This window comes from Bubalus bubalis, chromosome 21, assembly GCF_019923935.1.
Source record: "Bubalus bubalis isolate 160015118507 breed Murrah chromosome 21, NDDB_SH_1, whole genome shotgun sequence".
In the NCBI taxonomy this organism is placed as follows: domain Eukaryota; kingdom Metazoa; phylum Chordata; class Mammalia; order Artiodactyla; family Bovidae; genus Bubalus; species Bubalus bubalis.
The window spans coordinates 21,478,759-21,498,904 of record NC_059177.1 but is presented as its reverse complement, the minus strand read 5'-3'; the positions used below and the strand labels follow the sequence as shown (position 1 = coordinate 21,498,904).

The 20,146-nt window shown below is 49.5% G+C and overlaps 1 protein-coding gene across 10 annotated transcripts in view; it reads left to right on the top strand.

The window, feature by feature from the left end:
* ITPR1 (inositol 1,4,5-trisphosphate receptor type 1) overlaps positions 1–20,146 on the top strand; it is a 354,027-nt gene that overhangs the window by 315,631 nt on the left and 18,250 nt on the right. For all 10 annotated transcript variants that reach the window (XM_044934302.1, XM_044934310.1, XM_044934306.1 and 7 more), the window contains 5 exons: positions 1,425–1,620; positions 3,159–3,251; positions 4,344–4,483; positions 5,094–5,259; positions 8,224–8,384. In XM_044934302.1, coding sequence (XP_044790237.1) covers positions 1,425–1,620; positions 3,159–3,251; positions 4,344–4,483; positions 5,094–5,259; positions 8,224–8,384 — 756 coding nt within the window. The remainder of the gene's footprint in view (positions 1–1,424; positions 1,621–3,158; positions 3,252–4,343; positions 4,484–5,093; positions 5,260–8,223; positions 8,385–20,146) is intronic.

The window sequence follows — 20,146 nt, the reverse complement described above, 5'->3', positions numbered from 1 at the left end:
GAAAATGAACTCCGATGTCAAATTCTGCATTGAAAGGGACTCTGAGATCAGCTAGTTCAGTCCACGGACTTCACAGATGTGGAAACTGAGGTCCAGGGAGGTTTCACAGCCAGATCAACATCTTGCAACAAATTTAAAGCAGAGACAGGGTTCACATGCCTGTCCCTGGACTCCCTTGGCTCTGCAGTCATTCCCTGGAGCTGTGGTAGAGGCAGGATTCTCAGGAAGAGATCAGATGTCATCAGCAGGACCATATTAAAACTAGCTCCCAGCTCCAAAATAACCCCATTCAGCCCTTCTCTAGTGGCTCCCCACCATTTCTCCAGCCAAATATCTGAGATTGTACTTCTTAGACCAGCCACTGGTCTCCTGTACCTCTGAGTACCGACATGGGGCCTCCATTTCTCATAAAGCCAACTTCTTGCCGAGCCCAGGCCCCTTGGCAGAGGTCAGGCCGAGATTACGAGCATGTAGTGAACAGCAGGTTGTCTCAGCCCCTCCCAGTGGGATGAGAGGCGGTGAGGCTTCCTGGTGTGTTACCACCACCAGCTTCCCTGCCACGTTCTGTCAGGGTGGCCTTGGCACAGGCTCTTCATCAGGAAAGTAATGATAATTACCATTGGTTGTGTCCTTAGCACATACGTATGAGTATATGCTAAGCACTGTATGTATATTGTCTCTTTATTCTTTATGGTAACTCTGTCTCTTCACTCTGCAAATGGCAAGACTGAGGCTCGCAGAGGAAGAGGAGGGTAGCTGGTCCAGGTGACAGCAAGTGGTTGAACTGGGGTTTGAACCTCTGTCCAACTCCAGAGACCCTGCCCCCCGGTCTGGCCCATAGCAGCTCAGGGACCTGCGGTTAGGGACCAGGACTCAGCCAATCCTGTATCCAGAGTGGCTGACCCTTAACAGAAGCTCCATCAAATGACCCCTAAATGACCGCACACCAGGCCCCTCCTCCCCTTCCTCTCCCCTGTCCCCTGCAGCTCCCTGGTACAGGCCTGTGTTTTGTCTAGTCCCAGGACCTCGAAACCGTATGTAGACAACTTGAAATCACTATTGTTTTCCACCCTCCTCTTCTATATTTGTTTTTCCTTATTTTTACCATCTCGGTTTTCACTATTAAGACAGGCAAGTGTAACATATTAAGAAAAGAGTATAATGCTTTTTTAAATTTTTATTTTTAATTGAAAGATAATTGCTTTACAATACCGTGTTGGTTTCTGCCATACATCAACATGAATCAGCCGTAGGTATACGTATGTCCCCTCCCTCTTGAACTTCCCTAGAGTAGAATGCTTTTGAGTTAGCCAAACAGCAAATTCTTTATAAATGAAGTTGTCCTTGGGGACATTGATGTCCGTCTAATAGAGATGCTTCTTAACATTGTCCCCTTGTCGTCCGTTTTTTGTTTGTTTTTAAAGCTTTTTGATTTAGTGTACAGAGAAGAGACTCTGCTCAATGTCATTAAAAGTGTCACTCGCAATGGCCGGTCCATCATCTTGACGGCGGTTCTGGCTTTGATCCTGGTTTACCTGTTCTCCATAGTGGGCTACCTTTTCTTCAAAGATGACTTCATCTTGGAAGTAGATAGGCTGCCCAATGAAACCTCTCTTCCAGGTGGGTTTGGACCTTCTGATCTTTTTTTAATGTTAAAAGAATGTTTCCTGATTACAACTGAACGAAAAATGATGACTTTGGCAGTGTAGGTATTTCCCTAACACTCAAGAGTGTGAATTGAATCCAGGACTCAGTTTTCACTGCATTCAAAGGGTGATATGATACGTCAGATGCTAAGTGTGAGTGTCCAGATGCTACATTTAATTTATTTATTGAATTTCTATTTTAAATTTGTGCAACGTTTTCTTAAAAGTTTGACCAGTGTATATTGAGAGTATGGGAGTAGGCATCCCTTGGCTTGGTAAGTCTATTTCTAGCAATTTATCCTTTAAAAATAGAACTGTAGAAGCAGATGTTCATTGCAGTGTGAAATTGGAAGCGATCTCAATGTAAGGGAGTGTTTCATTAGAGTACAGGTCATCCATGGGGTGGTGAACCCTATGGATATGGTACGTCTTTATAAACCTTCATGGAAAAGTACCCAAGATATGGTGAGGAACTGCAGAAGAATAAGTACAATAGGAGCTGTGTAGATTTTTTTTTTAATGAAAAATCTCACACCTGTGCTCTGTTGCTGTCATGTTCGACTCTTCCGTGACCCCATGGACTATAGCCTGCCAGGCTCCTCTGTCCATGGGATTTGCCAGGCAAGAATACTGGAGTGGATTGCCATTTCTTTCTCCAGGGGATCTTCCCGACCCAGGGATTGAACCCATGTCTCTTGCATCTCCTGCATTGGCAGGCAGATACTTGACCACTGTGCCACCTGGGAAGCCCCTAAAAAGCTCATATATATCTTTTAAAATATGGAAGAATATACACCCAAACTGCAAGTAGTGGCTGTCTCTTGGACCTTTTTACAATATGTTAGTTTTACACTGAGCTCATATGATTTTAATTTATAGCAAAACCAGAAGAGATTTCCTATTACGAGAGAGAGAGACAGTGATCATACACTTGAGTGATCCCCAAGTGCTCGTTTCCCTCAATTAAAATACTTGACACTAGTAAGTGAAATGTTACTGGTTTTTCATCAGATAGCCAGGCGCCCTGAGTCCAAGGAGCAAACTAGAATTGTGACTAAGCCAGACAAGCCTTTTTCTCCCTCCCAAAGTCTGCGTTCTTGGCATGTAACCCAGCCTCCAAGTTGACATTCAGTGCCAACCATCTTAGGGTTCTGAACTAAACTGATCTGATGCCATTCCTGCTTCTCACGCAGACTTGGTCTAAATCTTGCTGGAGTCTGTGTGTTCAGTAGTATCTGTCAGGGAGTTTCAGCTGTTTGTCTTTAAAGTTGGAGAGGTGCTATTTAAGTGCGATATTTCTAGTAAGCTTACAGGAATTGACATTTCTGGCTTTTTTCCCATCCAGATCACCCAACGAAAGTGTAAATTGCATCTCTGCTTCGAATTTATAGGCAGGATTGGAGGGTGTTATTTATGTAAAGAATTGTTTAATCAGCCGTGAATTTGGGACTTCAAACATTTTAACCATATGCTGCCAGATTGTTCATCATAAAATTGCCTTCTCTCTCCCAGAAGCCAGCGAGAGTTTGGCAAGCGAGTTCCTGTACTCTGACGTGTGTAGGGTGGAGACTGGGGAGAACTGCTCCTCTCCGGCACCCAAAGAAGGTAGGACCTCGCAGCCTTAAGCCCCATGTTAGTGCCAGGCTCCCCACAAGGCTTAGGTGCACGAGACATGGGAAGCAGATGAAAGCAGACTCACTGCTCAGACGGCCAGGAGCAAGGAGGAAAGGCAGGGAGAGAGGAGGGGAATGAAGCTGGGGAGTCTATATGGGAATAAAATAGCGGCTTAATTGATCCAGTATTTCCAGAGTGCCCACTGTGTGCCTGGGGCTGTGTTGTATTCTATTGTTTACTCTCTAAGTCCTGTCTGACTCTGCCTTGGAGGTAGAATACAGCATGACTAGGGAAATGATCATGAAGAGGAAGAGTCAGAAGAAACGAAGCCAGAGAGGTCAACAAAGGACCAGATTTTGAAGGGTCTGCAGGTCAGGTTAAAGCTTACTCAAAGGTTGATCCAAGTTGTTGAGAGGGGAGTGATATGACTTGACTGGTGTTTTAGCAAGACCCTTCCGGCTGCAGCTGGAGAAAAGAACAAGGCAGTCAAAAAATCCCCCCCCCCCCCCCAAGACTAGTCTCCAATTTAAGGTGTAAAACGATTTGTCCACAGAACCAATTGTAAAAGGTTGCTGCTGTTGTTATTGTTATGTAGTTGCTAAGAATCTTCTGTGAGACTCTTTGTGACCCCATGGACTGTAGCCCACCAGGCTCCTCTGTCCATGGACTTCCCAGGCTTGAATACTGGAATGGTTTCCCATTTCCTCCTCCAGTGGATCTTACCAACCCAAGGATAGAACCCATGTCTCCTGCATTGGCAGGCAGATTCTTCACCACTGAATCACTAGTGAAACTCATAAGTTGAAATGTCTGTTCAGCACTGGGACTGGAGTTGAAAATCTGAAAAGCTCACAGTATTTTAGATTTAATGGAGGTAAGGGCAGTTCTGGGCTTGAGAAATGAGCAGGGTTTAGTGATGAACACAGTGGTGACAAAGAAAGCCTTTGACGCTTGATTCCTTTATTTTATTCTCCGGCTCCTGTCTGTCCGCTGGTGAGATGGCATTCAGGAAGCATGATCTGCAAATCCTTGTCTGTCTTGCTGCTCACGTTCTAAATTCCCCCCGACTTGCTGTGTTCGCAGAGCTGGTCCGTGCAGAAGAGACAGAGCAAGATAAAGAGCACACGTGCGAGACGCTGCTGATGTGCATCGTCACGGTGCTGAGTCACGGGCTGCGGAGCGGGGGCGGAGTGGGCGATGTGCTCAGGAAGCCATCCAAAGAGGTAGCTGCGCCCCAGGGGAAGGAAGAGCGGGGGGCGGGGTGGCGGGGAGAGCGCAGCGCAGTGGGCTCCAGTGTAAACTGCAGACGCGGGGGCAGCGCCAGCGCCGAGAGCGGTGATGGGTAGACGCGCAGAGCCAGCTGCTTAGGGCTCCTTTTCACTCTGGTTCTCATCAAATTGTGATGCTGGGCGGAAGCCCCCCCACCCCCACCCCACCTCCCCGCGCTGTGGAAAGGGGCAGCTTCCGCCCTCCCCTCCGTCTGCTAAAATGATTCTTTTCTTCAGGCCCGTCTGGCCTCCCTGAGCACATTTGCAAACCCTTTAGATCCCAGGAAGTGGGCAGGTTCCACATGACACTTGGAGAACTCACGATATACCCAGAGGGTGTGAAAAGAGATGAGGTTGTGGCTTTTACAGCTTGATGCCCAATGTGCTGATGGGGGTGGGGGGAGCCAGGGGGCTTGGGACATCTGATTAGGGTGCATTCAGTCCCACTCCTCTGCCCTGAGGTCTGCAGACCCAGGGGTTGGGTAGGGGGGTACCTGCTGACAGGTTACACCACCTGCACCCCCACCATCCCTACCCCCCCCCCACCCCCACTCCTCTTTTCCAGGAGCCCCTCTTTGCTGCTCGAGTGATCTATGACCTCTTGTTCTTCTTCATGGTCATCATCATTGTCCTTAATCTGATTTTTGGGGTCATCATTGACACCTTTGCCGACCTGAGGAGTGAAAAACAGAAGAAAGAGGAGATCTTAAAGACCACGTGCTTTATCTGTGGTGAGTGGGGCCCCCGGCCCTTGCTGGGGGGTTGGGATGGGGTGCCCTGGCCCACAGTGGGAGGGGCTGCTGCTGCCTTCCCCCGCATCCCTGTCCTTGACTCTGCTCTGGGCGAGAGTCTGCTCTGGGCCTCTGCTCTGTTCTCCTGGGAAACATCTGCAGCACCATGATTTAGTGGCACAGTTGCTGGTTGGCTTTAAGAAATGAAGTTTGGGGTAGCAGAAACATCGGTGTACATTATTTGAAATGTATGTGTCTTCGGGCCTTTTGGTTGTTGGGCTGCCAGACTATCTCTTGTTCCCATTCTAATTAGAATGGAGCTCTTGCACTCAACTCCAGCCTGTGGATGTCTTCACTGCAGATGGTATCAGGTTTTCAGTGGAAATACAGCCCTCTTAGAGCATATGGCGGAAATGCTCACAGCTCGGAAGTCAGACTTGTGTTCTGATTAAGCTTCTGACACTTATGAGCCATGTAACCATGGTACAGTCACTTCGCTTCTCTGAACCTTTATTGCTCATCTGTAAAATGGGTACAATAATGTACTTCTCTGCATTATCTTAGGACTTAGTTGAGGTAGTTTATGAAACAGTCCTAGCATAGAGCCTGCACAGTGTAGACACCTACTAATAAGTAGTTAACTGCTATGTAAGAGAGGTGCATGGGGTACCAAAGAAATCATTGTCAGTCTAACTCCAAGGAAATACCTGTAAAATGCAAAGTAATCATGTAGGAATTTGGGAGCTAAGTAATCATTTCAGGATTGTTCCTAATATATCAATGGTTACTAAATACATAAATTTCTCACCAGTATGTATACTCAAAGTGATCACGTTTCCATTTTTAAAATTAAGATCATAGCTTTTTGCCCGCTTAAAACCATTTAAACCTTTTCATTTTGACAGTTCCAGAGTTTCAGAAAAGTCACAAGAATAGTACAAAGAATTTTTGTGGACTCTTCATCCCAATTTCCCATATATTGAAGTGACACTTTAATATGTTTATTATCATTTTCTTTATTCACATACACTTTCTCTGAGCAGTTTGAGAGTGATTGACACGGTGCCACTTTATCTCTGTTTCAATACTATATATGTCCTAAAGATAGGCACCTTCTCTTACACATGCAATACAATTATGAAAAGTGGGAAATTAACAAGGATGTCATACTCTTACTTAATCTACATATTCTATTCAAAGTTCACACTTTACCCTAATAATATCCTTTATAGCAAAGGTAAATCCCAGGTCATGTGTTGAGTTCATTGACATTTGTGAAGAATTTAAAAGTCAGTTATCTTATCGAATGTCCCTTGGTTTGGGACTGTCTAATGTTGTCCCACGGTGTGAGATTAAGGTTATGGATTTCTTATAGGAACATCAGAGACATAGTGTATTCTCCTCAGTGCATAATATCAGAAGGTGTTAGTCATTCAGTCATGTCCGACTTTTTGCAACCCCATGGACTGTAGCCTGCCAGGCTCTCTGTCCATGGGATTCTCCAGGCAAGAATACTGGAGTGGGTTGCCATTTCCTTCTCCAGAATATCAGGAGGTACATGATGCCAGTTCATCTTCTAACTAGTCATATTAACGTTAATCACTTGGTTAAGATGGTAATGGCCCTGTTTTTCCATGGAAGTTACTTTTCTTCTTTTTGTACCATTGAGAACCATTTTATAGGGAGATCCTTTGAGATGACATAAAATATTGCATTAATTCTCAAACGTTAACTCATCAGTTTCTGCATCCAGTTTTTGCCTGAGTCTGTGATTGTGATGGTTGCCAAATGATGATTTTTATTTACTTTATTATTATTTCTACATTTGTTTATTGGCTTTTTAAGAAATAGCTTTCTCTTTTCTCCATGTATATTTGAACTTTGTAACAACATGGATTCTTGTGTTGTTTTTTTTTTAATTCAGTGGATTATAATCCTTTACTGTCATAATTTATTTTGATGCTCAAACTGCCCCAGATTTGAGAGCTCCTTCAAAGCTGCTTTCTATACTTTGCCACATCACCATCATTTATTACAGACTTCCTCAGTGTTTTTAGCACTGTGAGGTATTACAGGCTCCAGCTCACCTCGTACCTTCTCTCACCCAGCACTGGTATCAGCGATTTCTCCAAAGAGCCCTAGTTCTGTTCAGTGGAGAATGATATTTAGAATCCAAGATCTGGTCACTGGGCATGCTCATTCCTGTTGGTGTGCCACTACTCCCAGGGCTAATTCGGGCATAAATCTAAAGGATACATGGGTCCACACAGTTTTGTATCTATTTTTATAAACATGAAAAAGGATGATGAGGTCATCCTCAGACCTCTAATTCCAGTTCACCATTACAGAGTTTATTCTTCCTCCCTGTCCATATTTGTGCTCCATATTTCTCTAACAGTTAGATATCTGGCTCCCAGTGTCACCATATATTTATCTATTTGCTCAACCTAAGAATACACAGAAACTGGTTTCAGAATTACTCACCCAGACCTCTGCAAAATATAAACTTACCAGCTAGAGTTCAAAATGTACGTAAAGTTCCTTCTGTCCTTACTCTGTCTCCTCAAAAACCATTTAACATGTCTACATTTTGGCATTTTCCTGGGAGAAGGGACTCCCGTTCAGTGGTTGCCTGCGTGAGCCTGTCACACCCAAGCTCAGTTAACCCCCACGTGCTCTTGGAACCTAGACAGTGTCTTCCCATCCCCTGCAAAAGTAGCTAAGGCATGCTGGAGACCAAACAATGACTGGTGAGTGACAAAGATGGAAATCAAGCCCAAGTCCATCTGACTCACAGCCTGTGTTTTCCTGCTAGGATACAAAAGTGAACGTGTTTATAAGGCCAACAGAACCCAACTCTTTATAAAGGCACGAGTGAACCCACAACCTCCTCTGTTCTGGCAGTTCTTTCATGGGTTTTTCTGCACCATGGCTGCTCACTCAGGGCTCTCTGTCTCTTTTTAGGGTTGGAAAGAGACAAGTTTGACAACAAGACCGTCACATTTGAAGAGCACATCAAGGAAGAACACAACATGTGGCATTACCTGTGCTTCATCGTCCTGGTGAAAGTGAAGGACTCCACGGAGTACACAGGGCCCGAGAGTTATGTGGCGGAGATGATCAAGGTGAGCGGGCAGGGCTCCTGGAGGGGCCTTCAGGCCGGCTTCCCAATTGCAGCGCAGTGCCGGGAGCTAGCAGGGACGACGACAGCGATGTCTGCTCATCCTTTATCATGGGCCAGGTGTCAGGCTCTAGAACTCCATGTGTCTTCACAATGAAGAAGCCCCAGATGGGGTGTCATCTCCATTTTAAAGGAGGAAATACTGAGGCTCAGAGAGATGAGCATATGGCTACCTAATAGGACTGGGGTTTCACCTTGTATCTCACGCAGTAGCTGGCCTTCCATGTCTATGTACTCGGCCTTTTTTTTATTTGTTCCTTTATTTTTGATGTTTATTTTTCACTGTACTGAGCCTTGGTTGCTGCTTGGGTTTTTCTCTAGTTGTGGCAAGCAGATGCTGCTCCTGTTGCAGTGCTTGGGCTTCTCATGGCAGTGGCTGCTCTTGTTGTGGAGCACAGGCTCTAGGCACATGGGCTCAGCAGTTGTGGTTCCCAGGCTTCGTTGCCCCTCGGCGTGTTGGTTCTTCCCTTGACCAGGGATTGAATCTGTGTTCCCTGCATTGGCAGGTGTATTCTTAACCACTGGACCAGCAGGGAAGCCCACTTGGCCTCTTCTCTTGATAATGGATCCCTGTCTGTTTTTTCTCCTTATGTAAGACCTGGTCTCTAAGTGGTATGTTTTTAAAATGATCACTCTATGGCATTCAGCCTGGTTGGTCCATTTGGCCTCAGCCTCACCTTTCTGGGAGACACTCTGCTAATCATCAGGGAGGGATCATGTGATGGAGGCATTTGAGTCCCAAATTAATCCCAAATTAATCTTCTTGCTGATGAATCCTGGGTCCCAGGAAAGAGGAAGCCAAGCAGGTGTGCAGAGCACTCTTCCCAGGCCGAGCACTGTGGAGGCTCCAAACACATGCTCTGAGGCTCCCAGGCCAGCTGTCCTTTCATACCCGTGGTTCTGAACTTCATTAAAATGTTCGGGGGTGTATGGCCAAGCAAAGGAGGCATGCAGTGTGAAGTTTAGGGGCTCTGTGATTTACACTGCTCCCTCTGCAGAGGAGAGCCATCAACTGTGAATGAAGACCACACAATTGACTGATGCCCTTCATGCTGCCAAGGGCTGGAGCCCTCTGCCCTACTCTGTGTATAGCACTGTGCTATGCTCAGTTGTGTCCGACTCTGCGACCCTGTGGACTGTAGCCCACCAGGCTCCTCTGTCCATGGGATTCTCCAGGCAAGAATACTGGAGTGGGTTGCCATGCCTTTCTCCAGGGGATCTTCCCTCCCTACCCAGAGATGAACCCTCATCTCTTGCATTGGTAGGTGAATTCTTTTGAGCCTTTGTGTGTTTCTTATGCAGATGCAGTCATAACGCTCTGTATGTAAAGAAACCCCAGCTGAGGATTGCTCACTGGCAGTGGGCGTGGGCAGGCCAGCACTCACATGGCCCTAGTTCTTCAGCTCCCAGGTTCTGGGGGGCTTCCTGGGGATGCCGTCCCGAGGAGGCCCTGAAGTCTAACTGTGTGCTTCTCATAGTTCAGAGTATACATGAGTCATACCGAGAGCTGGTAAGAATTCAGCTTCTGATTCAGTGGACACTAGCAGAACTCGAGATTCTGCATTTCCAACCAGCGTCCAGGGGATGCCAGAGCTGCTGGTCCGTGAACCATACCCTGAATAGTAAGAGTTCAACAGAAGAGACAAAATAGACACTGATGTAAGAAATCATCCTCCAAGCTGGTTCCGTGAGTGCTGAGAAGAAGTATTCCTTCCTCTATGGGTTGAGCCATCTGTGGTCTGTGAACCTCTCCAATATCTTTTACGCATTTAATAAAGAAAACTACCAAAGTGGGGAGCCAGGAAGGGTGAACTCTGGGGATGAGAAATAGATGGGGTTTCACCCAGAGATGACTGTCTTAAAGGTTTTGAAAAAGAGAGAAAGGTATGGAACTCCCCTGGTGGTCCCGTGATTAGGACTCCTTGCTTCCGCTGCTTTGAGTGCAGGTTTGATCCCTGGTCGGGGAGCTAAGATCCCGCAAGCCACCTGTCATGACCAAATGAAAGAAAGAGAGGGAGAAGGGTAAAGAGACAGAGTGATTAGAGCAGGAGAAGGGAAGGAGAAAAAGTTAACTTAGAGACGGAAGATAAATAGACACAAGGGTGGTGGGTGTGGAGGTGGTGGGAGTCCTGTTCTACAGATGAAAGTTGGGCTTAGGGTTAAGTCAGTTGCCCAGGCAGCCAGCGCTCAGCGGCTGAGCTGGGATGCAGGCCCAGGCTTAATGGACTGAACTCCATAACCTCCACATTGGGTGAACATGGCAAGGATGCTGGCAGCTCTGGGCCGGGCGGAAGCAGGGTCTGTTCTTACGGAGACTGGACCTTGTGGTGGTTGCTGGTGCAGATGTTCACAGGTCAGGTTTCCAGGCTCGGGACACATGAACTGAAAGGTCTTCAGGACCTTTCTTTTCCTCCTGGTGTTCATAGTACTGAATTAAACCATGTTTGAACATTCGTGCTAACACAAACCTATCTGTATTGTATATAGCAGCCTGCATTCGCAGGAGAAGGCAATGGCACCCCACTCCAGTACTCTTGCCTGGAAAATCCCATGGACGGAGGAGCCTGGTGGGCTGCAGTCCACGGGGTCAGAAGAGTCGGACACGACTGAGCGACTTCACTTTCACTTTCCACTTTCATGCATTGGAGAAGAAATGGCAACCCACTCCAGTGTTCTTGCCTGGAGAATCCCAGGGACAGGGGAGCCTGGTGGGCTGCCGTCTCTGGGGTCGCACAGAGTCGGACACGACTGAAGCGACTTAGTAGCAGCAGCCTGCATTCTCATTCAATTCTTTAATGTTTAGAAGAGGTGGCTTGTAGTTTTCACTCTAGTCACACCTTCCTTTTCTCCCCCACCCCACTTTGTCTGCTTCTCTCTAGAGTATTCGAATGTGCCCATCTTTAAATCTTTTGGGGGCCAGTTTTGAAGTTTTCTGTTAATCACCTTACTTTACAGTCACAGAAAACTCCACAGTGCTTTTGGGTTTCTGTCTTGATCATAAAGACTTATCAGGAGCCTTGTGAGCAATCAGCTGACAAGGATTAAGGGCCAGAAGTCACCCCAGCCAGCTACCCTGCCTGCCCAGAGCCCCTTGCATTCACTGAGCTTTCCCAGCCATGCCATTCTTGGTGGGAGAACTTGTCACATCTTCTATAAATCTTTGCATCAAGGAATTCTTACCTCAGTGTCCGAGTTGCTGAGAAACCGGATGTCTGTCTCATGCGCTAGGAGAGGGCCCAGGAAGTATTAGATCCACCAGCCACAAGGCAGTGTCTTTTTGCCAACACCGTTCCTGGCAGAGTCTGGCTCTAAAGCCTCGTGAATCCCTGCTGGGGGCTCTGTGAAGAGCACCAGCCCCTGCAGGCTGGAAACTGGGGGTGCGCAGCCGAGTCACTCAGTGGGAGGCCACCAGCCCATGGGAACTCGAGCCACGGTGGAGCAGGCAACCAGCCCCCATTGCGAACCTACTTAGAGGCTGCAGAGGCACCCCGGCCAGTGGGGTGGTGGGGGGCAGTCTTCCCAGCATCCTTTCTCAGGAGGTGAGTGTCTGTCTAGGAGGAGGAGAAGTCAGGAGACCTCTCAAGGAGGCCAACGCTGCGAAGCTGAGAGGACTCCAGCTTCGAGGAGGGAGAAGGGCAGTGGATGAGCAGTGTCAGAGATGGAAGGAGAAGTCGTCCGGGGGCCCCTTTGGCTCCCATCCGGTCCCAGGACTCCTCAGGAAAACCACCTCTTGCTTCGTGGCTGGAGGCTAGAGGTGTTGACTTCCTCAGTTCTCCTTAACCCGTTGATTAAGATCCCAGAGACTTCTAAAGAACTGAGGCATCACGGCTGCCAAAGGACCACCTGGCAGAACCAAGTGGGAAAGGTCCCCCGGGGTCACTTGGAAGGTGGGGGAGCTTCCCAGACACCCCGAAAGCAGCCACTTTGCAAGTAGATTGTGTCAGGGATGGCAAATAGGCTTTCATCTCAAAACCAACAAGTGCTTCGTGGAACCCATCAGGGGCTCTGATGGGAGAAGGGTTCTAAGGAGACAAGCTGACTTTGAAAGGGTGACTCCTGAGGCTGGGGTTCCCACGAGAACCAGCCGGCGGTCAGGGAGCCAGGACGTCGTCTTTCTAGAAACAGATTCGTCTGGCGGGAAAGAAGGCACATCAGATGCTCTGCCTCACATTTGGGAACTTAGCAGCCAGATGTTCACCCACAAATTCTCATCTAAACATAACAGGACACCATTTCCCTCTCCTCCTAATCGTCCCCTTTCATTTCACTGGAGATGAAACATTCCTTGCAAAGCCAGGGTCAGGCTGCTGCCCCTCGTGAAGCTGTCATACCCGAGAATGGGATCTGCAGGCAGAGAAGCGAAGGTGTGAGTCTTGGCTCTGGCCCGTCCAAGCCAGGCAAGTCACAGAATGTCCCTGACCAGAGTTCCCGGCTGTGGATCGGGGTTAATACCCCTTCCCATGTCCTTGGGATGGTGGTAAGGAGGGGAATATGTGGGCCCTGGCGTGGGGTGGTAAGTGCTGGGGGAGGGAGGCAGTGAGTGATGGGAGGGCCAGAGGAGCAGACACGGAGCCATGACCGGGTGGCAAACAGAGAGCCTGCAGTGCTGACAGCTGCCGCGAGCGCGGCTCCTGGGTGCCCGGAGAGCATAAGGTCCTGTGGCTGTTTGCACGCTGTTGCTAAGGAAAGTCAGAATGGGCATCTTGACTCTGAGAACCTCCTCCCATGGGAAATTCCTGTGGCCTCTCTCTCTCAAATTTAAAGCTGTTGAAAGTGAGAAGAAAGTGTTAGTCCTTCAGACATGTCCGACTCTTTGTGACCCCATGGACTGTAACCCACCAGGTTCCTCTGTCCATGGGATTCTCCAGGCAAGAATACCAGAGTGGGTTGCCATTCCCTTCTCCAGGGGGTCTTCGCGACCCAGGGATCGAACCTGGGTCTCTTGCGTTGCAGGCAGATTCTTTACCATCTGAGTCACCAGGAAAGCCCTTAAACATTGAGGCAGGACAAGACTGACATTGTCACTGTCTGTCCGTGGAGTGGGTCACGGGTACTTGTGACTTCTCTCTGTGTATTTAGGGCTGTCCTCCACTCAGGCTCACTGCCCGGGACCAGGGCCTCGGGCACCGTGGGGAGTGGCCCCTGCATCCTGTGTATGAGAGTCTTATCACCAGTATGTATACTGGGTTCGCTGTGGGTTTGTGTGTCGGCTCTGCACACACGACGGGCGGCGGTGCCGGGAGCTGGTGGCCGCAGGGCGCTCAGCCTCGGCTGTGACTCTCAGCGCCACCCCGTGTACTGCAGATTTGGTCTCAGATTCGTTGACTCAGGCCCCAGACAGGGCTGAACTTTCAAAGAAATGTGACTACAGGGTGACCTCACTTAGCCCTGGCAGTTCAAGGCAGGAGAAAAAAACCCTGAGTTCCCTTCTCCTTGTATGAACTTGGAACTTTGGCGCTACCACGTAGAGTTTTGGTGATAACCCTTGTAACAAGCAGACTGTTTTTAACCCTGCACTACACGTCAGTTTTCACGAGACTTTACATACCACATGCCCATGTTTGAGAGATGTTAGCTTTTCTCTGGTGCCAGCTGATATGAAAATATGTGTGAGTCTGTATATGATGATTTGATTGGCCACGCAGTCCGATGTATTTAACCAGAATAAGTAGGAAGTTAGTTGTGCATATCTTTGCCTGAAGGAATTTAAAGACTGCACAGTGGATGCATTGTAGGTCAAAGATCAAATACGTGATTCCCCTCAAGGACCTAGGAGCCCAATTTTCCGTGACAGTGCAGCTCAGGAGAAAAGCTCAGTCCTTGGTAAGCTGACTTAAGTCAACTCTTTTCAAGTTAGAAACTCAAAAAGCCTTAAGAGGGAAGGTTGGTAAAGAAGACCAGATGCTAACTGAAATAGGAAGGCATGTATGTCTTTTGCTAATGAAATGGAGATTCCCCTTCTGAAGCTTGGAATTCTACCTTGTCAACATAAGGTGTGTTTTCAGAGGTGTGTTTTGAGTTCATTGCGGTTAAAGACAGAGTGATTTCAGGTGGAGTGCTGCTCACCCCCGTTCCCAGGGGCCGCTCTGGCCCCTCCTCTCTGCTGGGACCGTTGTGTGAATTGACAAGGAGACGGAATGGAGAACCTCCTTCCATGCCAGCATGATCCCACTGCAGAGGAAGCCGGCTGTGCTGTACTCTGCCCTGACCCGGGCAGACTGGGTCACACCCTCGTCGCAGGTCTTGTTTTATTGAGCAGGTACGGAAATACGTGCTTCGCGTGCGTGATCTTGTTTGGTCTCTGTAGCCGCTTTGCGGGCGGCACTGTCACCGTCTCCCAGGCAGGAACCTAAATAAAACCCCGGAAGGCTGAGCCACTTCTCCAGGGTCACAGGGCTGGGAAGTGCCCAGGCCAGGGTTCACATCCAGGTCCGCCGCCGAGCGGCCACCCTGGAGGTGTCTTGACATGTGCAGTGGCTCCTCCGGTGCTTGCACACGCGCCTCGGTGTCCCTGTGTCGAGAGCCCAGCCGCGGTCCGGCTTGGCTGCAGGGGGTTTTCCTGAGGAGGACTGGCTCATCTCCCTCCTCCCCTCAGTGGTGCTGAATTAACTGCCTTCAGAGGAGGCAAAGCCCAGAGAAAGGAATAGGAGGAGGAGCAGGAAAGACGATCCCCTAGAGAACAGTCCCAGTGACGGTGGGGTTAATTCCCTGAGCTGCTGCCGGATCCACCAGTCGCAGGGGAGGGAAAGGCAGAGAACGGCTTTTACAAAGGGAGTATCCAAAGTAGATGTTGATTTAGATGTGCGATAATCTGATAAACTTCATTGCCCTCAGCTAGGAATGGGGGATGAAATTTCCTTTGGTGACCATATTTGGGGAGAGAGAGTGGTAAGTTAAAGGGGAAGGCCGGTTCACCAGAGCCGCAGTCAGACTTGGGCTCCCACACCCAGGTGACTCATCCGAATGGTTATAACTCCCTGATAATTAAACACTGGAGCGTCTGATCCATCATCCCTTAAGCCTGGTGCTGACTTTTTCTCACAGCGAGAGTAGACAGCCTTCTCCCACTGCCCACCCACCCCCCTTCATCCCCGCCAACACACACACTAATCCACTGGACATTTTCCAGCTTGTTCCATCTTTTATTAGGTTCCCTTGACCTCCTCGGAGACTCACAGTACAGGGACATAAAAACAAGCGATTTTCGAAGTTAAAAGTAGTATCGTGGTGGCAGTGTGTGGTTTTGCATAGGAGGGGTGAGTGGATTCCCAGAAAATGCTCTGGTGAAAGCCCTTAGAAATTTGCATGCAAAAAAAGTCACATAAGGGAAAGCCTTTTTTTTTTTTGCCTGAAAATAAGCTCCTGGGTAAACTTTCCAAGCACATAAGTTCTATTAGCAAAGTAAGCACCACTAAACATCTACTATGAGGAAACACACTAAGAAGAGTCACACGCAGGAGGATGTCTGGCTTTAGCATTCATGCTTATCTGTATTTGATAAGACAAGACAGGAAGCAAGGGCAGACAGAAAGCAGTGTGTTAGGGGCCAAAGATCAAGACGGGAACTGAGTACCTGTCACTGCCTTCTGCTTAAAAGGGACATCGACTGGAGTCTTGATCCTTTCCTGACCCAAGACACAGCCTGGTACTATACAACCTCCCCATAGGCGCTCCCCAAACAAGCACTGCAGCTTCCTGCCCCAGGTAGTCCAGGGAATCGGGGAGGCGGGGGAGGGTGGGTGTAACTCAGGATGGAAGCAGAGGCTGAGAGTTGCGTGTGGATCATAGTCAGATCAAAGTCAGGCCCTGCACATCTACGTAGGACTTTCCTGATGGCTCAGTCGGTAAAGAATCTGCCTGCAATGCAGGACACCCAGGTTCAATCCCTGGATCAGGAAGATGTGCTGGATAAGGGAATGGCAACCCACTCCAATGTTCTTGCCTGGATAATTCCATGGACAGAGGAGCCTGGCATGGTATAGTCCATGGGGTCACAAAGAGTCAGATGCAACTGAGCGACCTGAGCGCACACACACACAGCAACTAAACAACAACAAAAAGCAGCTACAGGGAAAGGGTGGTACAGTGGCGCCATGAGCAGAGCAGTGAACATAGAAATTCCCATGGCCATCACGAGGGGTCTTAGTTCGAGGAAGTCCCTCACAGGGTGTTTCCCTGATAATGCTCCCCGACCTCCCCTTCTGCTCCCTCTCTGCGTCATGTAGATGGGTCTGGCAGGCAGGCCGTGGCTACTGCAGAAGTGGCGTGGAAACCCTCTGCTTCTACGCAGATGTGAAGCAATGGGTTTGGACTTTGAGCTAGAATTCCAGAGAGGATGCTGGGAGAAAGGGCAAGCGCGGGTGTGGGGGTGGGGTGATAAGGCCCGAGATGGAGATATTTCACTGTCAGTCAAGCTCTAAGCTTTTCTTTCCCAGGGCATTTTCTGGGAATGCACTCTGCCCTCTTAGGAGAAACAGAGCGCCGCACCATCTCCTTCTCACTCTGGGAGGCCGCGGCCTTGGTTAAGATGCTGCCCAGGTTCCGTAAGCCCTCGGCGGCGGGTGGGTGAGGATACTGCCGGTGCTGGCCTCTGATCCAACTCAGAAAGCTTTCTGCAGTTAGCTGACACCGCGGCCTAGTTCAGGCACGTCGGAGTGAGGGAGAAGCACACAGGGATTTGGCACTTGCCTCGGGGTGGCTGGAAACAGCGAGTCAGCGTCGGGGATGCGCCTCCCAGCCGGCCAGGCGCGCTTGCACCCCCACCCTCAGCACCGGTGTCCGGGGCAGCTGCACAGAGCAGTCGCTCAGCTTAAGTTTCCACACCTGTGCTCACGCCCTGTCCTGCCCTCCGTCCTGCTCTCTGATGATCTGCAGGGTATGAAGCCACCCTCGCCTGAGCGCACTGCACAGACACCTTCCTTCTCTTTGGAGGCATGCGAGCTCTGGGAGACGGGTCTACAGGGACCTCCCAGCCCTCTGCTTGGAGTTCTCCATGCTCTCACCTCCACCGAGGAGTGCTCAGCACTGTGTCACCGTTAGGGGAGCAAAGCTGTTATCTGCTCCAAAGGAACTCACCTGCTAAGGCGGGTCCCCTGAGGGTGGTCCTGGCGTGTGGTGGGTCCAGCACCTATAATCGCGTCTCCCCCTTGGTTCATTAGTTCAGGGGCCAGTGTGGGGATTTGCTTGTTTGTATGGGTTTGTATGTGTATATAAGGTGTTTGTTTATACCCTCATTTCCCCCAATTCAGCAGATGTTTTAAACTCCAAGAATGCATTTTTCTCCCTTCCATACCTTGGACTCACCTGTGCCTTTGCCCACTGCAGCCCCCACTGGGCCACCCTGCTTACCCCTCAGCCCCAGGCTCCGTGTCCACCCCGGTGACTCCCCAGCCTTCACTCTTTCATCTCTCCTCTGCTCTGAGCACGGACAGTGTCTGACATAGCTGGACACAGCCAAGAGGCGTGTGACCCCCTGGCCTTTACGAAGATGTTCTGAGTTTATTTTTATCACGTACAAGTATTCAGGATTCTTTAACATGTATCTCTTCTGAAGAAAGTCTAGTAGCTACTAGACTTTTCCTCCTATGAGAATGAGGAAAAGATCCTAGCAATTAGGTTCAGCCATTCATAGTTAAAGATTATGCACGTGAACCAAGCTCTTGGCTTCTCCTTTCACAAACCTGCTTTTCTGCAGGACCCCAGTGTTACCACCTAGAAAATGAGGAGGCTGAATCAGAGGGTCTCTTGGGCCATCTTTAGCTCAATAATTCCACTCTCAAACAACTCCCGAGGGTCTGTGTCAGGAGGGAGACGGGAGACCCACATGGACACGGCAGTGAGCTTTGGGGTAAGAGTGCAAGGGGAGCAGGTTGGTAACATGGGGCAGCTGGAAAGGAGTGAGGAATTTGGAGAATCTACGCTTGGCAGATCCTCTCTCCCTCCCAGAAGTGTTCAGGCTGTGGGCACCTTCCTTGGAAACCCCTCTCAGGTCAGGGTGACACTGGCAGCTCGCCCTGAGCTCTCCCTGAAGCCATACGGTCATCTTCCCATCACCTGATCCTCAGGGCTTCTAGGCCAGGCTGGCCTTCGGTCCAGAGGAGCCGCCGGGCACATGGTGTCCGACCGGGACACAGCTACAGGTGAAACAGAGAAGCAGGGAGGCACGCGGGTATGCACAGGGCATATGTTCAAAGACAAATACCAAGTATTTTGCCCTGAAACAATAGCAAAGAACTTTGGAAGGCCTCTTAAGTAGGCTAAAAACAAACCAACAACAATAACAAAAACAAACAAAAGAAAACCGTCATTGTATAAAGGTATTAAGAGACCAAAGTTTAAACTCGTGGAATCCAAAAGAGAATAGAAGAAAAACCAAGAAAAATTGCCAAAACCCTGTGCGTTGACCGCAAGGAACCTTCTGGTGGATTGCTTAGCTAACTGGACGTGCCCTGGAGGCTGCCTGAGCAGAAGGTCCTGAGCCAGCTGGGGAGCAGGGCGGGCTCGCCTGGAGGTTCTTCCTGAGGAATCTCCAGCCTGCCTGCCCGGCCCTGCTCGGCACAGCGCCGCCACCCCTCACCCCCGCCCTGACCTTTCTCCCCTCCTCTGTAATCCTGGGCTTCCTCCACCCTGCAGCCTGGGTACCCAGGGCCCAGCGGTGCCTCTCTGACTGATGGGTGCTGCTATCTCGAGGCCCCAGTGCAGGCCCAGCATCCCTTCACCTGAGGGTCCACAGAGACATGGAACGGCGGCTCTGCAGCTGGCCTTGCCTAGGGATTTCATCAGAAATGGGTGCGGTCCTCGCTCTGGCGAGGGCCTGGCTCTGTTACACTGTATCATCCAAGAACAACTATTAACCAAGTCTGGGAAGGGTGAGTGGTCATTCCAGCCCAGCTGAAGATTATATAACAGGGCCCGTCTGGGTGATGTCGGCTGAGACGAGAGCAGACCGGGCTCATGCCTGTACTCGGGGCCAGCCTGGGCACTCTTCACGTGGCTCCACCAGGAAGAGAGAAATCCCTGCGTCTGAAATCTGGGAAAGGAAGAACTCACTCACGTGGGATCGAGCGCTACCCCTGGAGTCAGCATCTCAGACGACAGACCAGCTCTGTGACCTTGGGCTGCTGACACTGACCTATGGTACTTTTGCATCGTACTTTCCAGTTGACAGACACATTCTCACAGCCGTTTGATTCTTACATTAACCCTGTGAAGTAGCTTTCAAAAAAAGGGAAGCAGAGACCCGGGTTGGTTGGCTGACTCGCCCAGCTCGCTGCCCTGTGAACACTCTGGGCATCTGGGCTTCAGGTCCTGACTCCAGGACACGGCTCCTTCCCATTGACACGCTGACAGCCTGAGGCTGCTGCAGAAGCTGACCTCTGACATGCAGGGACCTGGATCCTTGAATTAGGGTCTGGCATCCCTCATAGCTCAGTTGGTAAAGAACCTGCCTGCAGTGGAGGAGACCTGGGTTCGATTCCTGGGTTGGGAAGATCCCCTGGAGAAGGAAATAGCAACCCACTCCAGTATTCTTGCCTACAGAATCCCAAGGATAGAGGAGCCTGGCAGGCTACAGTCCATGGGGTCCCAACAGTTGGACATGACTTAGCGACTAAACCACCACCAACAAATTCCAGGTGTGGGATCCTTTTTTTTTTTTTAATTTAAGAGATTTTACTTTTTTACAGCAGTTTTAGGTTTACAGAACTG